General features: G+C 44.9%; 1 protein-coding gene across 3 annotated transcripts in view; it reads left to right on the top strand.

The window, feature by feature from the left end:
* The window catches only part of KIF4A (kinesin family member 4A), a 303,471-nt gene that overhangs the window by 152,844 nt on the left and 126,626 nt on the right, over positions 1-24,001 (top strand). For all 3 annotated transcript variants that reach the window (XM_033944715.1, XM_033944716.1, XM_033944717.1), the window contains exons 13-16: positions 2,998-3,103; positions 3,181-3,264; positions 18,077-18,259; positions 18,616-18,719. In XM_033944715.1, coding sequence (XP_033800606.1) covers positions 2,998-3,103; positions 3,181-3,264; positions 18,077-18,259; positions 18,616-18,719 — 477 coding nt within the window. The remainder of the gene's footprint in view (positions 1-2,997; positions 3,104-3,180; positions 3,265-18,076; positions 18,260-18,615; positions 18,720-24,001) is intronic.

The raw sequence follows: 24,001 nt of genomic DNA, 5'->3' as shown, positions 1-24,001 counted from the left end.
AGAAACCCAATTACCAATAAGCAAAAAGACTTTATTAATTTGGAAATATTAATTGGGAAGAATACATACTTTGTAAACGGGTTTCTACCAGAGCCTATAATGTTTATAAATTTTTATCAACACAACTAATATACTACTTTATCCTGAAGCAAAAAAAAAAGAAATAGAATTCTTTTCCTACCTTTGTTGCCTGGTTTCTGCTTTCCTCATGTTCTCATTCAATTCCTTCCATCCACTGTCTCTCTTCCTTCTGCGTCTTCCATTTGCTCTATTACTGTGCCTCTCCCTTTCTCCCCCCTTCCAAATTGGTCTGGCACCCATCTTCTTCCCTCCGCTCCCCCCATAGTCTGGCATCTCTGTCTTCTTCCCTGCCAGCATCTTCTCCCCATTCTCTCTTCCCCATTTCTTTTCAGCGTCCTTCTCCCCCCCATCTTCCCCATGTCTTGTCAGCGTCCTTCTCCCCCTCTGTCTTCCACATGTGCTTTCAGTGTCCTTCTCCCCCCTCTGTCTTCCACATGTGCTTTCAGTGTCCTTCTCCCCCCTCTGTCTTCCCCATGTCCTTTCAGCGTCCTTCTCCCCCCTCTGTCTTCCCCATGTCCTTTCAGCGTTCTTCTCCCCCCTCTGTCTTCCCCATGTCCTTTCAGCGTCCTTCTCCCCCCCTCGTCTTCCCCATGTCCTGTCAGCGTCCTTCTCCCCCCTCTCGTCTTCCCCATGTCCTGTCAGCGTCCTTCTCCCCCCCCTCGTCTTCCCCATGTCCTGTCAGCGTCCTTCTCCCCCCCCTTCGTCTTCCCCATGTCCTGTCAGCGTCCTTCTCCCCCCCTCTGGTTTCCACATGTCCTTTCAGTGTTCTTCTCCCCCCCTCTGTCTTCCACATGTGCTTTCAGCGTCCTTCTCCCCCCCTCTGTCTTCCACATGTGCTTTCAGCGTCCTTCTCCCCCCTCTGTCTTCCCCATGTGCTTTCAGCGTCCTTCTCCCCCCTCTGTCTTCCCCATGTGCTTTCAGCGTCCTTCTCCCCCCTCTGTCTTCCCCATGTGCTTTCAGCGTCCTTCTCCCCCCTCTGTCTTCCCCATGTGCTTTCAGCGTCCTTCTCCTCCCTCCTTCTCTCCCGCCCCGGGTGCAGCACAGCCGGCCAAGCCCCCTTACTTTTGTGGCGCTTCCCCGACTGACCGACCGACAACAGCCCCAGTCTGACAAACCTCCCTCCCCTCCGACGTCAGCGCTGACGTCGGGAAGACTTCCGTTCGGCTCTGTGCTGCAAGCAGAGCAGGTAGGGAGAAGAGCCGCGTGACTGAGTACATCCAGCCCCGCAGGATCCCCGCGACCCTAGGGGGCGTCCCCACGGGATTCTCACGACCCTAGGGTGCATCTCCACGGGATCCCCGTGACCCGAAGGGGGAACCTACGGGATGCCTGTGGGTCCCGCGGGATTCCCATCGTCTCCGTTCCCGTACAGCTCTCTAGTCTCTATTATATCTCCTCTAAGTCTCCTCTTCTCCAGGGAAAAGAGACCCTTTATAATCTCGGGGCCCCTTCTCCTGGGAGTTTTCTTGCCTGGTTACCTTGTCATGGGTTTTAAGCACAGTCAATATGCATCTAGAGTGGAACCCACCTGGATTTCAAGGCGCAAGCTATTCCCCTCCCCCCCAAACCAGGTGGCAAGGATTCATGGGAGCTGAGATCATGGTTGGTGTCCAGTCGACTGGCAGTCCAAAGATCTTCAACGCTGATCATTTGAAGAAGTTTCTGAGGCAGAAAATCCTTTTTCTTCACTCAGTTGCTGTTAAAACTAGTGATAGGCATGGCACTGCAGAACTGAGAGTAACCCTCCATTATTTCCTATGGGAACTTCAGGGATGGCTTGCTGAATACGTAAAAACTTGTTTTTCACAGTTTGAGGGTAGAGTTCAGGTCCCTCACCTCCCCAGACCCCAAATCACTATTTTTTTATTTTCAGGTTTGTTTTCTTTTTCCCGTTTTTGGCACAAATTCTCTTGCAGTGGCCATCTTGGATGTTTATCGATCTTTTTTCCAAAGTTTTATTTCTGCCTCAATTTGTCTAAAAATCCAAAAACATTGTAAACAAATAGATTCATCAATAGATGAAATACTCCTCAAGGTAGAAGATGGAGAAAATAGGGCAAGGCGAAATAATCTGAGATTTTGTGGAGTCCCTGAATCAGAAGAACTTAAAGAACCGGCAATCTTTATACAATCTCTGTCATAAGTTCCTGCAAGCAGAAAATCCAGAAGCAAATTTACCACTTATAGAATTTGAACGGATACATCGCGCTCTGGGGCCACGTAAAGCGGAGAGACCAAGAGACATAATAGTGCTATAGGCAGCATGAAAAATTGGCCACTTGCTGTGGAATAACGCCAAATTGAATTATTTGCAAATATTTCCTTGACCCTGAAACGCCGACAAGACTGCTGTGAAGGTACCAGATGTTTGCAACAAAATAATATTCGTTACAAATGGCATTATCCATTTGGGATTTCTTTTATGTTAGAAAATAAGCAACATAAAGTAACATCAGCATTAGAGGCCCAAAAGTTACTTACACAGGCCAAACTTTGGATGGTGGGTAAGATTACCCATTCAGCAAAGAGTTCACTTTAAGATTCTTTCAACTATACATCAGACTTTTTATCATGTTTCTCCGTTTGTCTTCCAGAGCTTTTATGAAATTTACTGGTCTAGAAGTTGTTTGAGATCAGAAAATAATATGAAACTGAGCTTAGAGAGCAAGATGTCAATCTCTCATGTTAGGATTGGTGCGGCAATGCCGTCTGTGGCAGGTGCCAAGCTTTGGAATGCATTACCTAGAATTTTGCGATACTGTGCTGGGCGGATGAATTTTAATTGTTAGCGCATTCCTGTGTTTTTTTTATTTTTATGAGAGCTGTTTGCAATTGTGTTTGTAAGTGATTGTAATCTTTGTAAACCATAAAGCTAATATACAGTATATAAATTTTTAAATAAATATTTATCCTAAGATGTAAGCTGGATCTACAAAAGTTGGTGGAAACGCTGCAAGATCAGGAATTGAAGGAGAATATAGAAGTGATCCGTAATTTGCAACAAGTCATCATTCAGCTACAGGTAAAAGCAAGCAGATGTTGCTCCTTATTGCACTCTAAGAAGCGTTCTGTGGCCTCTAAATTTTGTCTTTGCTTTAGGATGAAAGTTCTGCTATTGCATCATCCATTGAATCTTTGGCTGCAGAGTCAGGAAGCCGAAGCCCTGAAATGGAAGAAGAAAATGTAAGTATCTCTCAAACGATGCACTTGACTTGATCTCAGCTGGGATTGCTGAGATGGTGGTTCTTGCTAACAGGAAGGTATTTTAGCTCAATTTTATGTAAATTGCTTAAGCTGTACCTTAAGCAGGATATCAAATTAAAATAAACTTGAAACTTATATTCATTCGTTATAGTTAAGACTTGCCAATGTTAGTATTTCCTCATTTTTTTTAGAATCTGTTAAACTTTGTCTATGCCTGACCAGTCCAAACAAACTGGTTATTCCATTCTGTCAGCAGATGAAGGCAGAAGAAAGCTAGAGCTGAACTTCCTCCCTTTTTATAAGGGGTTGGTGCTGCCTATCAATTTCAGTATTTGTCGAGTGATGGATCAAGACTAAGCCTCCAGGGTAACAATCTCTGGGCCATCCTGCTTTGATGAAACAAGATTCTAACCATTTTTCTAAAGTTGAGCAAGGTTAGGCAAGTTCCCAGGTGCCAGATCCTAAAAACTGTATCTTGGTGCCTTGGATTTCATGCCTACTTTCTTCCACATTTGAAAAAAAAAATTGTATTTAACTTGCATCCATCATAGCTCTCCTTTTAGCTTGAGATGAAGTGCAGGAATTTCCAGTGTAAGTATTGACTTGCTTGGCATTGGTATCCCACATGCCATAAACCTCATGAGATCCTCAGTGAACATAAGTTAGATGCAACACTTCTTTCTTTAGAGGCAACAATAGAAAGAAACCACTTGTTCTTGAACAATCCCACCTTATTCCAGGACCAGTGGGTTATTTCCATCTACCTGCCAGGACTTTGTAGGAAGGTCCTAAGCTTCAAGGATGCCAACTTCGAGGGCATGGGAGAATTCATCCATCAAGCGCTACAAAAACAAGCGGTAACAGATAACGTAGAAGAGATACCATACAGGAGGCAACCAACCGATATATAAAATCAGTAAGTAAACGGCGAAGGAATAATAGAAACATAGAAATAGACGGCAGATAAGGGCCACGGCCCATCAAGTCTGCCCACTCCAGTGATCCTCCCTATCTATCTTTGCGGATAGATCCCACATGTCTATCCCATCTGGCCTTAAAATCCGCCACACTGGTGGCCTCAATAACCTGAAGTGGAAGACTATTCCAGCGATCAACCACCCTTTCAGTGAAGAAGAACTTCCTAGTGTCACTGTGCAGTTTCCCGCCCCTGATTTTCCACGAATGCCCCCTTGTTGCCGCGGGACCCTTGAAGAAGAAGATGTCTTCTTCTTCCACCTTGATGCGGCCCGTGAGATATTTGAATGTCTCGATCATATCTCCCCTCTCTCGACACTCCTCGAGTGAGTAGAGCTGCAAATTCCCCAACCGCTCCTCGTACGGGAGCTTCCTGAGTCCCGAGACCATCCTGGTGGCCATTCTCTGGACCGATTCCAGTCTCAGCACATCCTTGCCACAGTGGTTCTCTGCGGAGATCTCTGGCCTCATAAAAGAGAAGAAAAGAGCGTTCATTTCTTACAAACAATCAGGGAATCAGGACTCGAGAGAAGACTACCTGGCCAAGGCAAGAGCCGTCAAAACAGCAGTTAGAGAGGCCAAATTCCGAAACGAGGAGACGTTAGCGAAAAACATCAAGAAGGGTAATAAATCCTTCTTCAGGTATATTAGCGACAGAAACAGAAACACAGGCGGGATAGTACGCCTTAGGAAACCAGATGGGAACTATATAGAAGCGGACTCGGAAAAGGCTAAACTTTTAAACGAATACTTCTGTTCGGTCTTCACCCGCGAGGAGCCGGGATCTGGCCCTCTGCTACAGACAAGGGATAGTTCAGTAGACCCGTTTAGTAGCTTCAAGTTTACGCCAGGCAGTGTCTACTGTGAGCTGTCTAAACTCAAGGTTAACAAAGCGATGGGGCCAGACAACCTACACCCCAGGGTGCTCAGGGAGTTAAGTGATGTCTTGGCGGAACCACTATCCGAGCTCTTCAATCTCTCCCTTAGTATGGGTATAGTCCCGTTGGACTGGAAAATGGCTAACGTCATTCCACTCCACAAAAAAGGTTGCAGAATGGAGGCTGCAAACTATAGACCGGTGAGTCTCACATCAATAGTGAGCAAGCTGATGGAAACTCTAATCAAACATCAATTGGATACAATCCTGAATGAGGAGAATCTACGGGATCCCCGTCAACATGGATTTACTATGGGGAGATCCTGCCAATCCAACCTGATCAGCTTCTTTGACTGAGTGACGAGGAAGCTGGATGTTGGGGAGCCCCTGGACATTGTATACTTAGGCTTCAGCAAAGCTTTCGATAGCGTACCACACCATAGGCTGTTGAGCAAAATGAGTTCTATAGGATTGGGTGACACTTTGACAAAATGGGTTGAGAACTGGCTTGGAGGCAGGCTTCAGCGGGTGGTGGTGAACGGCACCCCCTCTGAAATGACGGAGGTGATCAGTGGAGTGCCGCAGGGCTCGGTCTTGGGCCCGATCCTGTTCAATATCTTTATAAGAGACTTGGCAGAAGGGCTTCGAGGTAAAATAACGTTATTCGCAGATGACGCCAAACTATGCAATGTAGTAGAAAGGAGTGCAACGGTCAAAAATTCAATGTCCGACAATATGACGCACGACCTACTCCTATTGGAGCGCTGGTCTAGGATCTGGCAACTAGGTTTCAATGCCAAAAAATGCAAAGTCATGCACCTTGGCAGCCAAAATCCATGCAAAAGTTACACCCTTAATGGCGAGATCCTAGCAAGGACTGTAGCAGAACGGGACTTAGGGGTGATCATCAGTGAAGACATGAAGACTGCCAATCAAGTGGAGCAGGCTTCATCTAAGGCTAGACGAATCATAGGGTGTATACGTAGGGGTTTCGTCAATCATAAGCCTGAAGTCATTATGCCATTGTATAGATCCATGGTGAGACCCCATCTGGAATACTGTGTACAATTCTGGAGGCCTCATTACCGCAAAGATGTGCTGAGACTGGAGTCGGTCCAGCGAATGGCCACCCGGATGGTCTCTGGACTCAAGGACCTCCCGTACGAGGAACGGCTGGATAAGTTGCGGCTATACTCTCTCGAGGAATGCAGAGAGAGGGGAGACATGATCGAGAAATTCAAATATTTCACGGGCCGTATCAAGATGGAAGAAGATATCTTCTTTTTCAAAGGTCCCACGGCTACAAGAGGGCATCCATGGAAAATCAGGGGAGGGAAGCTGCATGGTGACACCAGAAAGTACTTTTTCACCGAGAGAGTGGTAGATCGCTGGAATGGTCTTCCACTTCAGGTGATTGAGGCCAGCAGCGTGCCCAATTTTAAGACAAAATGGGATCGTCACGTGGGTTCTCTTCACAGAGAAAGGTAGGGGAGGGTCATTAAGGTGGGCAGACTAGATGGGCCGTGGCCCTTATCTGCCGTCTATTTCTATGTTTCTATGTTTAAAGCCCTCATACCTCATCACTGTGTTGGTGCCTCAGTTCCTCAGTCTTTCTTCCTACAATCCAGGCTGTAGGAGCTTATCTTTTCTGCTCATGTTTAATTTCTTTTATTTTCAGTATTTTGCAGTCGTGATTTTCGCCCTCGTGTTGTGGAGGTTCCATGCGGGGACATTCTTGACTGGGAGAACAGACCTTTAGAAAAACTCTGCTTCTAGGGGGTTCCCTGCTTGTCATTAAGCCCCCTGGACAGCCAGCACATCAAATTGGGGCTCAGGGACTGTTCCCTTGGGAGCTTGTTCACCCCTGGTTCATTCGCTAGTAGGTAGAGCACAGGCTGAGTGGTTCCGTGGGATTGGAGCCAGACTAGGATTGGAGCAAGACTGCGTTCTTCCGCCAGGCATCTGTGCAGCATGTCCGAGGGTGGTAGAGGGCTCTGTCCGTGGTGGTCAGGCCAGTGGGTCAGTCAAAAGGTTTGAAATCCAGATTTCCAGTTCTCTGAGGCAAGGATCTCCCTATGAGCTGTTGTCAGCTCTGTCTGCAGTGTTTCCCATTCAGCACATGCACAGTGAGTATAGGCTGACAGCATGAATCAATGGTTTTGGGAATCTTTAAAAAGGGGTTTTGGGTGGTTTCCCTGCATGCAGTACCCCTCCCCACCTCTAAAATTCAAAAAATCACCGTTTATTTGAGGGTTCCTGTGATGTACCCGGGATATTTTTAATCAAACTCGGCACCTGCGGAGGCCATCTTGGATTTTTCCCAATTTGAATTTAAACATATTTTTTATATTTCCAAGCTTTGTTTTTGCAATAAAATTGCATAGATGGCCTTCCCAAGGTAGAATGGGATGGATTCATGCCTCATTTACAGTGGATGGCTGTTGGATGTGCAGCTGTGTTCCATGTGCGCTGTAGCCCGCAATGGATGCAAGGCTTGCCTGGATTTGGTGCCTTTGATTTCCAAGGAAGGTCTTCTAGTGCTTTCTACTCAGACACCCGCGAAAATGGCATCTGGGGCCCCTAGGGAGTGCGCTGGTGACGTTTCGTTGAAATGCAAACGCGTCGCTGGCATGAAGCCTCACAAATCCTCCAAACAGTCAAAAAACTGATGTGCAGTTTTTCAGTTTTATAAATCTTTATTCATTTTCTTATGTTACAACAAGTGTTCCAAATAAGCTCATTAGAAACTTGAATATACACACTTGATTAACTCATATATTAACATCAAATTTAACATTTCTTTAGAAAATTAATATTATATAAAGTTATAATATTATGCAAGAAATCTAAATTTATATAATTCTTATTGAATATAATAATCCCCCACCCCTCCCTCCCTCCCAATCAATAATACATAAAATCAACTTTATTGTAAATTCATTCAAATATTGATATAGTATGTAATAATCAGAAATAAAATCCCACCCCATTCCCCTCTATTCAAATATCTTATCATGGGAAAAGTTAATCATTCATTACAGAAATCTGTTAACGGTCCCCAGACTTTTTGAAATTTACTCACATAGCCTATTTGTGTTGCAATGGTGAGTTCCATTTTGTATATATGGCATACAGAATTCCACCAGAAATTGTAGTTTAACATGTCATGTTTTTTCCAATTATATGTTATTTGCTGTATTGCTATTCCAGTTAAAATAAACAGTAATTTGTTGTTGCTTGCCGAAATTTGACTTCTTGCTCTCATAGTTGTGCCAAATAAAATAGTATCATATGTCAAAGCTACCGGATTTTCTAACATCCTATTGATTTGAGGCCAAATTGACTTCCAGAATGTTAAGATGAATGGACAATAAAATAAAAGGTGGTCTAATGTTCCAACTTCAACGTGACAGTGCCAGCATCTATTAGACCTAGAACTATCTATCTTTTGTAAACGAACAAGGGTCCAAAAAGCTCTATGCAATAGAAAAAACCAAGTTTGTCTCATGGATGCTGACACCGTACATTTTAACCTCCAAGACCAAAGTCGTGGCCATTGAGATGCAGTAATTTGGTGCTTTATCTCAATGCTCCAAATGTCTCTAAGACCATTTTTTGGTTTTTTATTTACAAATCCAGATATTAATTTATACCATTGTGCGGCTTTATGATCTGTTGAATCCATCTGGAAACATAAGAATTCCAAACTATGATAATTAGTAAGATTTTTCCATTCAGGGAACCCTGCCTGAATGGATTGCTTCAATTGCAACCATCTAAAATATTGTGACTTATTAAGATCAAATTTATGTTGCAATTATGAAAACTCCAGCAACTTACCATTTTGTATTACATCATCCAAAATACGAATACCTGCTATCATCCAATGTTTCCAGATGATTTTAAAACCGCCAACCTTGATCTTGGGGTTTAACCAAATTGTTTGTGTTGTTGATTTACTTATTAGAATAGGAGTTAGATTACTTATATATCTTAGAGTTTTCCAAGTATCCATAAATATTTTATGTTCTTTTTAAATAACCTTGGCAATCTGATACTAACTACATGACTAAGACGCAAGGGAAACATAAGTCTCCACTCTAACCAGAACCAGTCTGGAATATTATCAGTGGGCTCTGGGAGGATCCAATACATACCTTGACGTAAAATATAGGCTTGATGGTACCTATAAAAATTGGGAAAATTTACCCCGCCCTCCACAATTGGTCTTTGCAACGACACTAAAGCAATTCTGGGGGTTTTTCCAAGCCAAATAAATTTTGTCAAAATCCTATTTAATTTTTTATAAAAAGATTCATGAAAGAAAACTGGTATCATCCCCATTTGGTAACAAACTACAGGCAAAATCATCATTTTAACAGTTTGTACTCTTCCCCACCAAGATAAATGCAAAGGATTCCATTGCTCACACATTTGTCAACTTTTGTAATATGCTTTTTTCATTACTTTTCATTGTTTCATGCACTGTTTTTGTAATCCAAATTCCCAGATATTTAATAGCCTCCTCCTTCCAAACAAAAGAGAATGCATCAAATAATCCTTTTGTACAGTGTACATTTAATGGAAGAACTTCTGATTTATTCCAATTTATCTTATATCCTGAGAACTTTCCAAATTTCTCAATCAACTCAAGTAAATGTGGAATGGTAGATTCTGGATTCCTCAAATACAATAGTAAATCATCTGCATATGCAGATACTTTATATTCTCTATCTGAATGTGGTATACCTTGTATTTCCTTTACTTGTTGGATAGCTAATATTAAGGGTTCTAAAACAATATCAAACAGTAAAGGAGACAAGGGACAACCTTGTCTAACTCCCCTCTGTAAATTAAATTTTTCTGAAAAAGTATTATTAATATATAATCTAGCAGAAGGGGAGCTATACAATGTTTGTATTATTTGTATGAATCCAGGACCTATACCAAACCATTCCAATGCCTGATACATAAAGGTCCATTCTACTCTATCAAAAGCCTTTTCTGCATCTAAAGAAACAGCAAAAGTAGGCTCATTCATTTTCTTTGTTAAGTATAACATATGGAATGCCAGTCTGGTATTATGAGATGAATGTCTTTGAGCAACGAATCCTGTTTGATGCATACCTATAATATGAGGGAGAGCTTTAGCCAATCTTAAGGCTAATATTTTTGCTAGTAATTTACCATCTACATTTATTAAAGATATTGGCCTATAGTTTGAAATCAAAGTGGGATCTTTATTTGGCTTTGGCAAAACAATAGTTAAAGATTCTGCTATAGTGCCATTAATAGAACCTTTATTAAGTTGGTATTGATAAAGATTTAATAAATAGGGCAATAGAAAATTTTGAAATGTTTTATATAATTCTACCGTATATCCATCACCACCTGGAGCGGATCCAACTCTAAGGGACTTCAGAGCTGTTTCTAATTCTTTTAGTGATATTGGCTCTTCCAAACTTCGTTTTACATGTTCAGGAATTTTTGGACCCTCTAACATTGTCAAAAATTCTAAACCATCTTTTTCTTTATCTAAATAAGTCTCGGAAGAATAAAGAGATCTATAAAACTTTAGGCACTGTTTTAAAATAGGCTCAATTTGTGTAAATGTTTCACCATTTTCATCTTTAATGGCAATTAATTTTGATTTCCTTGTTTTTTGCTTTAAGATAATTTGCCAATATTCTTCCCGCCTTATTTGAATTACCATAATACAAAGCTTGTTGAGAAAATATATCTTTCCTAATCAATTTAGATGAAATCTCATTATATTTACCCTTAAGTTTTAACAATTCTTGTTGAATAGAATATTCCCATTTTTCTATAAGTTTTAATTCTAAAATTTTTATCTCTTTTTCTAAATTTAAAAATTGTTTTTTAAGATAAGCCGAATAAGAAATTATTTGTCCTCTCATTGATGCTTTAAAAGCATCCCATAATATTTCCCTAGAGATCTCATCTTTATCATTCAATTGAAAATAATCCTTCATTTTTGTTTGAAGATTCTCACAAAATATTGGATCAGCAAGCAATGTATTATCAAAGTTCCAAATTGGTCTATTAGTATTTTGATCTGCAATCTTAATTTCAATCCAGACCCCACCATGATCAGATAAAATGATTGGATCAATGGCAGCTTGTGACACCTGATGTGCCAAATTATTTGAAATAAAAATATAATCTATTCTTGAAAAAGAATTATGAATATGAGAACAGAAAGAAAATTCCCGTCCATCAAAATGAAGTATTCGCCAAATATCTGTCAAATCGCAAGATTGTACCAAATTATCTAATCCCATAGATTTCATAAATCTACTTGGGTTTTTATCCAATAGAGAGGATCCATAACAGCATTAAAATCCCCTGCTACTATTAGATTTGAAGTAGCCAGTGGCAAAATCAATTGTTGAAGAGTCTTAAAAAATTCATTTTGGTTCGAATTAGGGGTGTATATATTAAACAACGTCATGGTAGTATTTCCCACGCTCATTTCCACATTTACCCATCTTCCATGAATATCTGATGCTTTTAATTTGAATGAAGCAGAGCATTTTTTGTTTACTAGAATAGCAACACCCGCTTTTTTCCCTATAGCTGGTGAAAAAAAACAATGCTTGATCCAACCTCCTATCAGCTTGTTGGATTCAATATTTGAAAGGTGGGTCTCTTGTATGAAGCATATATCCGCATTTTGCCTCTTTAAAAATAATAATGCTTTTTTCCTTTTTATCATGTGATTCAGACCATTAACATTTAAAGATAATATTTTAAGATCCATTTATATTTTTATAATATAATTTTCCAAATACAAAAAAATAATGATTTTTACTAATAAATTTTCCCAGTATTCAAAATAATTTATGATATCTCCATTTACACCCCCCCCCATTATGTCCCTCCCTCCCATCCCCTCCCACCCATCCCCAATTAAGTACGAAAACTTGGATACACAGGTTGAGGTTAGGTATAAAATAACTCCCTCAAGCTAATACAGAATGTTTCTTAATTACTACCATTAAATTATTTTATTTATCAATTAAACTTTTCTTATATCTAGCAAAACCTTTTTTCCTCCCAAGCCTATAAATCATAGACTCAATTTTGATGTAGTGAAGTTAATATAAGAGATATATTATCGTAACACTAGACTAATTTAATTATATTATTTCCATTAAAATTTGCAATAATATTTATCCCAGCTTTGTCTTTATATATATTTTATTATATTATTATCTAGTAATTATATTATATTGTAATTATCATCACAGTATAAGTTGTATTAGGCAATAATTTAAATTAATGGTTCTTGGAGGAAGTTTTATGATTCAAAATCTATCTTATATTTATAAAGTACTCTTCCATTAATCTTACCTTCTTTTAGGTCATAAGTGGGAATCGAAAAGAAATATAATATTTCCAAACCAGAATGAAACGTCTCTAAATAATAAATTTCATACTCAAATTTTTTTTATTTTTTTTTTTGTAATGAATTACCATATTTTCGCGGATATAACGCGCACCTGTGTAAAACGCGCACACGGGTATAGCGCGCAGAAACCACAATATTATGTATAAAAACTTTTGTATACCGCGCTCACGGGTATAACGCGCATGCTGCCCGGCTGTCCTTTCGCCCGCCCCGACTCTCCTCTGGCCACCCCGACTCTCCTTTCGCCCGCCCCGACTCTCCTCTGGCCACCCCGACTCTCCTTTCGCCCGCCCCGACTCTCCTCTGGCCACCCCGACTCTCCTTTCGCCCTCCCCGACTCTCCGTGCGCTGTCCCGACTCTCCGTTTACCCGCCCTGCCCTGCCCCCCCCCCCCCGGCAGGACCACTCGCACCCCCACCCTGAAGGACCGCCGACTCCCCGACAATATCGGGCCAGAAGGGAGCCCAAACCCTCCTGGCCACGGCGACCCCCTACCCCCACCCCGCCCGACGCCCAATTCACCCCCCCCCCAGCAGGACCGCTCGCACCCCCACCCCGAACGACCGCTCGCACGCGCTCCCACCCGCACCCGCGATCGGAGCAAGAGGGAGTCCAAGCCCTCTTGCCCGGCCGACTCCCCGACAATATCGGGCCAGGAGGGAGCCCAAACCCTCCTGGCCACGGCGACCCCCTACCCCCACCCCGCACTACATTACGGGCAGGAGGGATCCCAGGCCCTCCTGCCCTCGACGCAAACCCCCCTCCCTCCCTCCACCGCCCGCCCCCCCCCCAAGACCCTCCGACCGCCCCCCCAGCCGACCCCCACGACACCCCCACCCCCCTTCCCCGTACCTTTGCTAGTTGGCCGGACAGACGGGAGCCAAACCCGCCTGTCCGGCAGGCAGCCAACGACGGAATGAGGCCGGATTGGCCCATCCGTCCCAAAGCTCCGCCTACTGGTGGGGCCTAAGGCGCGTGGGCCAATCAGAATAGGCCCTGGAGCCTTAGGTCCCACCTGGGGGCGCGGCCTGAGGCACATGGTCGGGTTGGGCCCATGTGCCTCAGGCCACGCCCCCAGGTGGGACCTAAGGCTCCAGGGCCTATTCTGATTGGCCCACGCGCCTTAGGCCCCACCAGTAGGCGGAGCTTTGGGACGGATGGGCCAATCCGGCCTCATTCTGTCGTTGGCTGCCTGCCGGACAGGCGGGTTTGGCTCCCGTCTGTCCGGCCAACTAGCAAAGGTACGGGGAAGGGGGGTGGGGGTGTCGTGGGGGTAGGCCAGGGGGGTCGCGGGTCGGCTGGGGGGGCGGTCGGAGGTTCTTGGGGGGGGCGGTCGTTGGAGGGAGGGAGGGGGGTTTGCGTCGAGGGCAGGAGGGCCTGGGATCCCTCCTGCCCGTAATGTAGTGGGGGTAGGGGGTCGCCGTGGCCAGGAGGGTTTGGGCTCCTTCCTGGCCCGATATTGTCGGGGAGTCGGCCGGGCAAGAGGGCTTGGGCTCCCTCTTGCTCCGATCGCGGGTGCGGGTGGGAGCGCGTGCGAGCGGTCGTTCGGGGTGGGGGTGCGAGCGGTCCTGCTGGGGGGGGGTGAATCGGGCGTCGGGCGGGGTGGGAACTATGTAGAAAAACTTTTGTATACCGCGCTCACGCGTATAACGCGTGAGGGGTATGCGCGGTAGGTAAAAACGCGTATAACGCGCGCGTTATATCCGCGAAAATACGGTATTTAAAGCGTTAGACATACGTTCGGAAGAAAACATACTTGAAATGCAAATTCAAAACGGAAGTACTTCTAACAGGAAATACTTCATTTCAACCAATCCTATACTGTCTTTTTACTTCGTTATATATTTGGTAATATTATTGAAGACTTCCTTTTCCTCCCTTTTAAGTAACGCCTCCTGTCTATATATAGCCAATCAATGCCACTCCCACATAAGGTTAACAAATTCATATCCTGTGTTAACATCCTTTTTGAATCTCCATTATTACCACGATCTTACATGCAAGTATATTTTCATTTACTAGTATTGTAAAACTTTTCATTTAAGAAAAACAAGGTCATGTAATTTTATTTTATGTTTTTTCCTTGTCTGCTAAGATCGTTGTTTGTCTTATAGTTCCATGCTTGTGCACACGCACGTGCGATTCCATTCCGTTGGAATTTGAAACCAATTCATAAAATTCTAAGATTTAACCGAAGACTTGTTTGTATTTCTGTTAATATGATCAATATATATAAATTAAAGTTTAATAATGTATAAATAAATATTCAGTATTGACCAGGAAATTTCCCATTAAAATGACTTTTATGATGTCATTGGTTGTTCATGTTGGTCTAGAAATTCTTGTAGCTTTTTAGGGTCTGAAAAATTTTGAGTTTTATTTGCAATTGTGATTTTCATTATTGCTGGATAAAGGAGCCCGTATCTAGCCCCTAGCGATTTCAATTGGGGCCTCATATCCAGAAATTTTTTTCTTTTTGATGCAGTTTCCCTCGCAAAATCAGGGACAATATGTATCTTTGCATCCTGACATCTGAGATTTTTGTTCTCTTTGGCTAATTGACAAATTTCCATCGCTTGTTGATGTCTCAGAAGTTTAAAAATTAAAGTTCTTGGACCCGTTTGTAAAGTTTTCTTCTGTGCTGGTATCCGATGTGCCCTTTCGATTTCCAACGCCGTTTTGAATTTTAATGGTAGCACTTTAGGTAGAAATTGTTCCAGGAAAGTTATAGGATCGTTTTTTTCTTCTCCTTCCGGCATTCCTATGATTCTTAAATTATTTCTTCTTTCGCGGTTCCGGCTGTCTTCAAGGTCCCTTTTAATTTCTTTGACCTCTTTCCATATTATTTTGCTTTGTCTCATGTCCAGATTCAGTTGTTCAGAGTTGTCTTCCAAAATATTTATTCTGTTTTCTGTCACATCCACTCTTTTAGTAAGCACTGCTGCATCGTCGATAGCTTTTTGTAATTTTTTGTTGCTATCTAATAAAATTTCTTTAATTTGCCGCAATTCTTCCATAACATCGGGGCTTTCATCTGATGGCAATGGGACTTTTGAAGGAGGAGTGCCCGGCTCCGGTTTTGATCTCTTATTACTTCCTGTACCGGATCCTCCTGCCCCCGAATCACCTTTGTTCTGTTTGCTAGACGCCATAATCTGTTAATTTCCAGGTTTTTTTCTTTTTAAATTTTAATTTTTTTATAGTATTTTCTATAAATAGAGCTTGTCTGCATGAAGCTACTCTCTTACCCAACCATCAGAATTCGCGTCCAAGCCACGCCCCCCCCCCAAAAAAAACCTGATGTGCAGAAGTTGGCTCCTGCTGCGGAGGATGGGTTTCCCCCGGAATTTGTGAATATCCTTTATCAGGCATACTTAAGTCTCTGCCTGTTTCCTTTCTGGCTCCAGCGCTGGTCACAGGGATCCCTGCTCCTCTTAACCAGGGTCTTTTCTTTTGCCTTCCATTGGGGTACCGGCAAGTAAAATGGCTCTGCCCGCGTTTGCACCAGACACCCTTTCCATACCTCTGCTTTTTGGGAAACAGAGAGCTGGAAATTGTGGTGTTAGTGTGCAGGTGGTGGAGATTGAATAGCCGTTCTGCACCCTGCTTATGCTCCACTTTGCTGGTTTTTCCTGCTTCTGAAGCCCAGCACTACGAAGACTACTTTTACAGATAAGTGTGGTGATATTTTGATATATTTATATGATGCCTTGTATGACATCTTGAAAGTTTTTGCCAAGCTGTCTACCTATTTCGTTTCGGCTCGCAAAATGCTCTGGATCTGGCAGTGGTCTGGCAATCCATCTTCTAAGGCGACCTTGAGCTGGTTGTCCTTTAAAGGACAGCTGCTGTTTGGCCAGGGTCTGGATGACCTTATGGCTACTGTGCAAGATCACAGGCCCAAGTTGTTGCCTATTAATAGCTCCCGCCCTTCCAGGGGTTTAGGACTTTCTAATTTTTGTCCCTTCAGGCGCTCGCGATCGTACTCGGGCTCGTCCACAGGACAACTGTACTCTTCATCTGCCAGATGACGCTTCAGCAGGTCTGTGCCAGCGGTCCACGGGAATTCAGCTGGCAGCTCCAGAAAAGAAACAGTTCTGATGCCAGGCCGCTGTCGCCTCACCTGCGGATGGGGTGGGGGTTTGTCGGTTTTTCTGGCGGAATGGCAGGCAATTACCTCCGACTGCTGGGTCTTGGAGGTTCTCAGGGATGACTGCAAGCTGGAGTTTCTCTGTCCTCTGACCAAGTATTTTCTAGATTCACCTACGGGCCGCCCCGAGAAGGTACTTCAGTTGAAGACCACAGTCCACAGGCTTCTAGATATTGCGGCTGTAGAATCCATTCCAGAGCAAGACTCAGACTCTGGGAGATACTCAATATACTTCATCATTCCAAAGAAAGGATCCGACGATTGGAGACTGATTCTGGACTTCACGGCGATCAATGCGGCTCTCAAAGTGTCTCGCTTTCATATGGAAACAGTGCACTCAGTGATATCGTCAGTGGCACCAGGGGAGTTCCTAGCCTCCCTGGATCTGACAGAGGCGTATCTCCACATTCTGATTTTTCCAGACCACCAGACGCATCTGCGGTTCCATGTGTTAGGGCAACATTTCCAGGTTGTGGTAATGCCCTTTAGTTTGGCATCAGCACCCAGGATCTTCACCATTGTGGTGGCAGAAGCCCATTTTCACATCCTGGTTGTCCTGGTTCATCCTTATCTGGAAGACTGGTTGATCAGGGGTCAAATCATGTCCTCACACCAGTACCATAACGGACAAAATTATGGGCCTCAGAACTGTCAGAATCAGAGGTCATAATCTGCTGCTAGCTCTGTCAGCTCCTCAAGCCACCCCAGGGGGTAGAAAAGAGGGAGATAACTTTTCCAGGAAGATGTGAAGTTCCTCCGGTTTGACCAATGTGAAAGTACGGTTCTTATGTGTTATACATACTTTTGCAGGGTACTGTAGGGCAAATTTAATGCCTCTTGTATATGGCTAGGAACAGAAAGGTGCCATAGTCTTGCGCTGCTCGACCACCTGCATTAAAAAATCCTAGCTCCATTGACTTAACGTTATATGAGCAGATCAGAACCTTGGTTTCAAGGAGTTCCCCATGTTCCTCCTTCTGCTGTCTTTTTTACTATAGAGCTCTTAAATGCTTTGGAATGAACTGAAGGGGGCAGCAGACTCCTAAGAGAAGGAGGTGGTTTCTAAAACTGTGATTGACATCTTTCTGCAGTATGCTTGCGAGGATGGATAGAGTGCCCTTGAGGTTGAGCATACCATTTCTATCTACTGCAAAAGATATCCTAATTTCTCTATAGCTCATCTCTGCTTCTAGGATCATCAGTTGCTCTATGAATAAGTCAATTATAGTATGTAAAAACATAATCTCCCTGACATGATGAGACATTAACCTAATTAATTTTGAATAGAACAGGAGTTTATTGGAAGTGCTTTTCAGATCATGGTTTTTCCTGATGTTAACCTGTCTTATCTCCTTAGGAAGTGAACATCAGTCCTAAAAGCAAGAGGTCATCCAGTTTCACTACTGAACATGCCTTACGACAAGCACAGATGTCCAAGGAATTGATTGAGTTAAATAAAGCCCTGTTGCTGAAAGAGGCCCTGGCCAAAAAGATGACACAGAATAATATCCAGTTGGAGCCAATGGAGAGCCAGTATGAGGTAAACTTAATTGTCGTCTTTGTCCATACCTTTTTCAGACATGGCAGATGATTCAGAGTCAGTACATTAGTGAGTTAAGAGAAAAAACTGGATTTGTAGAATCAGTTTTAAAATTACTGAGTTTTTAAAGTATTTTCTCTATTGATGGAAGATGTACAGAACTTGTATGGAATCATATTCTTGAAAATATGGTTGGTACTTCATACAGTTTGTGTGGTGCAGCTGGTTCTCATCTATCCTAGTCTGTGTTGGTTAAAGGGATGTCATGGTGTTATATCTGGAATGACTTCATGTAAGGGGAAGTAAAGCATATCTTGGTTTTAGATGGTGTTTATAATCTTGTCATCTATCTTCAGAATAATATCAAGAATTTGGAATCTGAGGTGGGAGCTTTGCTGAAAGAGAAAGAAGACCTGATCCTTGCCCTTCACATGGCCAAGAAGGATGCCAATCAAGCCAAGTAAGAGTGGTAGTGCAAGTCTATGCTTCCAGGTTTCACTTGGTAGTGAGAATATACACTCAGATTGAGAACATCTAGAACAGTGGTCTCAAACTCAAACCCTTTGCAGGGCCACATTTTGGATTTGTAGGTACTTGGAGGCAGTGGCGTACCTAGGGTATGTGGCACCCGGGGCCCATCATTTTTTGACACCCCCCCCCCCCCATTTAAAAAAATATTTTTTGTAATGACCATGAAACGGAATAAATGGTCAGAATAGAAACAGGCAGTGAAAATTTTCTTATATTCCAAACATAACATGTCATGACAATTCAGACATAATTTATGTTATCAGAAGTACATATGGAGTAGTTGCAGGTGATGCTTGGGACAGTTCTGATTGTGTTAGTTCGGTTTTATGTGTTTTTTGAATAGAAGGGTTTTTATTTCTTTTTGAAGGTTTTGCAGTCTGTGGTCAATGTCAATTGGTTGTAGAGTTGGGGGTCGAGTGTTGCAGCTCGAATGGCTAGGAGGTTGTCGAACAGTTTTTTTTCTTTTGACGTTTTTGGTTGGAGGGTGTGTGAATGGTGCGTGAGTTCTCCTATGTCTGTTTGAAGTGGATTGAATTATTTAGCTGAAGAAATTAGTTACCCCCTCATCCCACACACATTAATTCTCTTCCATTTTTGTTCCCATTATAAAAAACACTGATAAGTTCCCAGAAAAAAAATACATTAAAATAAGAAGTGAAAACAAAGGCCCCTACAGATGAGAACATAACATTAGAATAGCCTAACTGGGTCAGACCAATGGTCCATCATGCCCAGTAGCCCATTCTCATGGTAGCCAATCCAGGATACTAATACCTGGTCAAAACCCAAAGAGTAGCAACATTCCATGCTACCGATCCAGGGCAAGCAGACACTTCCCCCATGTCTTAATAACAGATTATGGACTTTTCCTCCAGGAATTTGTCCAAATCTTTCTTAAAACCAGCTACACTATCTGCTTTTACCATAACTTCTGGCCACTTCATTTTTAAGTTTAGATCTTTCTTTTCAAACAGAGACCTTGCTAGATGTCAAATACAGCACAAGGTAACTTCACATGGACTTAGCTGTGCAGGAAATGTTAATCTCCTCATACACCCACCATATAGTGCAAAAATGTGCAAAGGTCTGTTTTTTTTTTCTTTCGATCACTACATAGCCTAATGCCACACAAGCAGCGCTGTTACAAACATATTCTGTAGGTCAATGCTAAGGATAAAGTTTCCTTCCTTGGACCAGAAGGAGATACTGATAAACCACTGGAAGAGATCCCAACACAACACCCAAAGACCCACTCAGTGTGTGAACCAGTTGAGTGGAGTGAACTAACTGGGGGGTGGAAATGGGCCCGGAGTTTGCTCAGCAGAATTTCCCAGACCACCTCTTCCTCTCAACACATTGACACGCTGCCACCACCACCACTAGGAACACCTCACTGGGTAGGCCAGCTATGCTATAAACTTTATAAAACACATTATTATATTTTCTTATAAAGCACATATTTTAACTGAACTCTCTGACATCCTCAGCCTTTCCATTCACAAAAATAGAAGGAAAAGTTCCCATTTCCTGCTGTTTCATGTCCCCGGCCTATACAATATTTTTTTTCTGCAGACCCTTCAAAAGTCTGACCAAATCCTCGTTTCACTTGCATTATAAAGTACTGAGGATGCCATCTCTCCCCAATCCCAGGTCCTAAAGTCTAAGACAGTAGCGCAAACTAATGCTGCCAGATTCAGGAAAAAAAATGTTGATTCGATTCAGCCTATTGAATTGGTTTTTCAATTCGATTTTCCTGCCCAGTTGGGTGATTTTTTTCAAAACTCCTGGTGGGTTTTATAGCTTTTTCACCCCCTTTGGCTTCTCCTAACCACACTGGCGCTGTGGTGTAAATAAAATAAAGAAACAAAAAGGACTTTTCCTCTTTCTGTTAAATCCTAGCTCACGTTTGCAGTCCAACACCAGCTCTGGCAGGATACACATTTCAAATCTGACATATTATAATCACAAAACAGAAAATAAAATTAATTTTTCTACCTTTTGTTGTCTGGTTATATTTCAAATCTTGTTGGTCCAAGGCTCTGGTTTTCTTCTGATAACTTGCTTGCCAGGGTCTCCTTCTTTCTTCTTTCTGCGTGCTAACCATCCATCTGCCAACTCTGTCCTCCCTTTCCATTTCCCTTCCCTCCCCAGGAAGTCTGGTATCTTTCCTTTTTTTCATCTCCCTCCACAGATCCACCTTTTCTTAACTACCCTTTCATCCGGCATCTCTCCCTCCTTCCCCACCACCCCAGAGTCCACCATCTCTCCCTTTCTTTTCCCTATTACCCTCCTATCCAGTATCTCTATCCCTCCTCCACACCATCCCTTGTGTCCAATTTCTCTCCCTTTCAGTTCCTTCCCTCCATAAATCCCATAGTCCATCATCTCTCTCCCTCTCCTCTATTTTCAGACCCATTATTTCTTCCTCCCCCCCCCAAAGTTTGGCATATGCACGTCTCTTTGAACACCCCCTTCCCTCCATGTACTTCTAAACCAGGGTCCCCCCCAAAGACCTGTCCCCCCTTAAAGGTCTGCCTGTCCCCCCTTGAAGGCCTGCACCTCCCTTGAAGGCCTGTCCCACCCCCTTGTAGGCCTGTCCCCCCCTTGAAGGCCTGTCCCTCCCCCTTGTAGGCCTGCCCCCCCCCTTGTAGGCCTGCCTGCCTGTCCCCCCCCTTGAAGGCCTGTCCCCCCCTTGAAGGCCTGTCCCCCCCTTGAAGGCCTGTCCCCCCCCTTGAAGGCCTGTCCCCCCCTTGAAGGCCTGTCCCCCCCCCCTTGAAGGCTTGTCCCCCCCCTTGAAGGTCTGCACCCCCTTGTAGGCCTGTCCCACCCCCTTGTAGGCCTGTCCCACCCCCTTGAAGGCCTGTCCCCCCCCCTTGAAGGTCTGCACCCCCCCCGAAGGCCTGTCCCACCCCCTTGTAGACCTGTCCCCCCCTTGAAGGCCTGCCTGCCCCCCCTCTGATGGCTTGTCCCCCCTTGAATGCCTGCCTGCCTGTCACCCCCCTCCCCCTTGAAGGCCTGCAAGCCTGCCTGCCTGCCCGCCCGCCCGCCCGCCCCACCCCGAAGGACCGCTCGCCCCCCTGGCCTCCCCGCACCACCTATGAAGCAGCACTACCTATGCTCCCGGCCTTGCCGTTCAGTCTCCCCCCCACCGCCCCCGAAGGACCGCTCGCCCCACTGACCTTCCGGCACCACCTATGAAGCAGCCGCAGCAGGATCGCGACGTCAGCTATCCCTGCGCTGCTTAGGCGCTGCTTCCTGCTCAGCGGTCCCGCCCCTCCTCTGACGTCAGAGGAGGGGCGGGACCGCGGCGCAGGAAGCAGCGCCCAAGCCGCTCAGGATTCGCTGACGTCGCGAAACTGCTGCGGGCTGCTTCACAGGTGGTGCAGGAAGGTCAGTGGGGCAAGCGGTCCTTCGGGGGTGGGGGGGGACTGAACGGCAAGGCCGGGAGCACCCCCTCAGGGCTGGCACCCGGGGCGGACCGCCCCTCCTGCCCCCCCCCTTGGTACGCCACTGCTTGGAGGGCCTCAGAAAAAATAGTTAATGTCTTATTAAAGAAATGACAATTCTGCATGAGGTAAAAACTCTTTATAGTTTTTAAATCTTTCCTTTTGGCTAAGTCTTAATAATATTTCACTAGGCCAGCCAGGGAGTGCAGGGCGAGCTGAGCCTAGCAGAGCACGTGACAGCGTGCAGCGACCTGCTTGAGCTAGCAGGGAGGAGGAGAGAGGCATCGGAGAGAGAAGTTGCAGGGGCGAGTTCGGGGAGAGGATAGCAGAGCGGAGGAGGCAGTGAAAGCTCCGCCTACACCCCCCGACATCACCAGCCAAGCTACGCCCATAAAAGGGGAGGAGCCAGCGACAGAGAACTCACTTCACTAGGCCAGCCAGGGAGTGCAGGGCGAGCTGAGCCTAGCAGAGCACGTGGCAGTGTACAGCGACCTGCTTGAGCTAGCAGGGAGGAGGAGAGAGGCATCGGAGAGAGAAGTTGCAGGGGCGAGTTCGGGGAGAGGATAGCAGAGCGGAGGAGGCAGTGAAAGCTCCGCCTACACCCCCCGACATCACCAGCCAAGCTCCGCCCATAAAAGGGGAGGAGCTAGCGACGGAGAACTCACTTCACTAGGCCAGCCAGAGAGTGCAGGGCGAGCTGAGCCTAGCAGAGCACGTGGCAGCGTGCAGTGACCTGCTTGAGCTAGCAGGGAGGAGGAGAGAGGCATCGGAGAGAGAAGTTGCAGGGGCGAGTTCAGGGAGAGGATAGCAAAGCGGAGGAGGCAGTGAAAGCTCCGCCTACCATCCCGACATCACCAACCAAGCTCCGCCCATAAAAGGGGAGGAGCCAACGGCGCACAGCCGTTCGGCGCACGGCGAAGGCGGGTGGCAAAGGCGCTCGCCTTAGCGAGAGCGCCTTTGCGAAGGGCCTTGAGAAGGGCCTCAAGGGAGGGCTCCGGACAACCACCAAGGGAAAGAACTCCACACATACCAGGCACATACAACTAGCTACTTAACATTTAGACTATCTTTTCCGCTCGACTCTCGTACCCTTCTATCTTTTCTATTCAACTCTCTTACCCTTCTAGCTAGTAAACAAGCAGACAATCCTCTCATACCAGACATCAGGCAGACCCTACCAGTCTCTCTATCCCTCCCACTCTCAAACTACCCCTTCCACTCTCACTCTCACACTTTCAAACTATCTAAAAAAAAAAAAAAATTTTTTCTTAGAAATGGCGGGGAGGACGGGGAATGCCGAGACTACAATCGAGGCCGGCAGCCCAGTCACAGAAGGGATCCGGGGGATGGCCTCGGTCCACGTGCAGACAGAGGGAGAACCAGAACAGAGGGCAGAGGTCTCTGCACAGACCGAGACCCTCCCCATCCCCAAGCAGACAACTACAGCCTCCGCACAGACGGGCGAGACAGACCAGCTAGACGGAGACATCCTGCGTGAGCTGACGAGCCTAAGAGAGGAGGTGAAGCGCTTGAGGAGCATCAGGGAGGACGAGGCCTTCATCGACGAGGTCATCCAGGAGCTGTCCCAGATCACCGAGCAGGAGCCAGGCAAGATCATCCTCGAGACGCCCAAACTGACCAAACCTACAACTTTGGCACTAACGACTGGGGTGCAGGAGGAGGATGGGGACGCTGACTCCTGGCAGCTGGTAACCTCCTCCACGAGAAAACATGGAAGACCTTCTTCTTTTTCTTCCTTTTCTTC

The sequence above is a fragment of the Geotrypetes seraphini genome, chromosome 5 (assembly GCF_902459505.1).
Source record: "Geotrypetes seraphini chromosome 5, aGeoSer1.1, whole genome shotgun sequence".
Lineage (NCBI taxonomy): Eukaryota > Metazoa > Chordata > Amphibia > Gymnophiona > Dermophiidae > Geotrypetes > Geotrypetes seraphini.
Note: the sequence above shows the minus strand (reverse complement) of the source record. Positions and strands in the feature narration are given on the sequence as shown.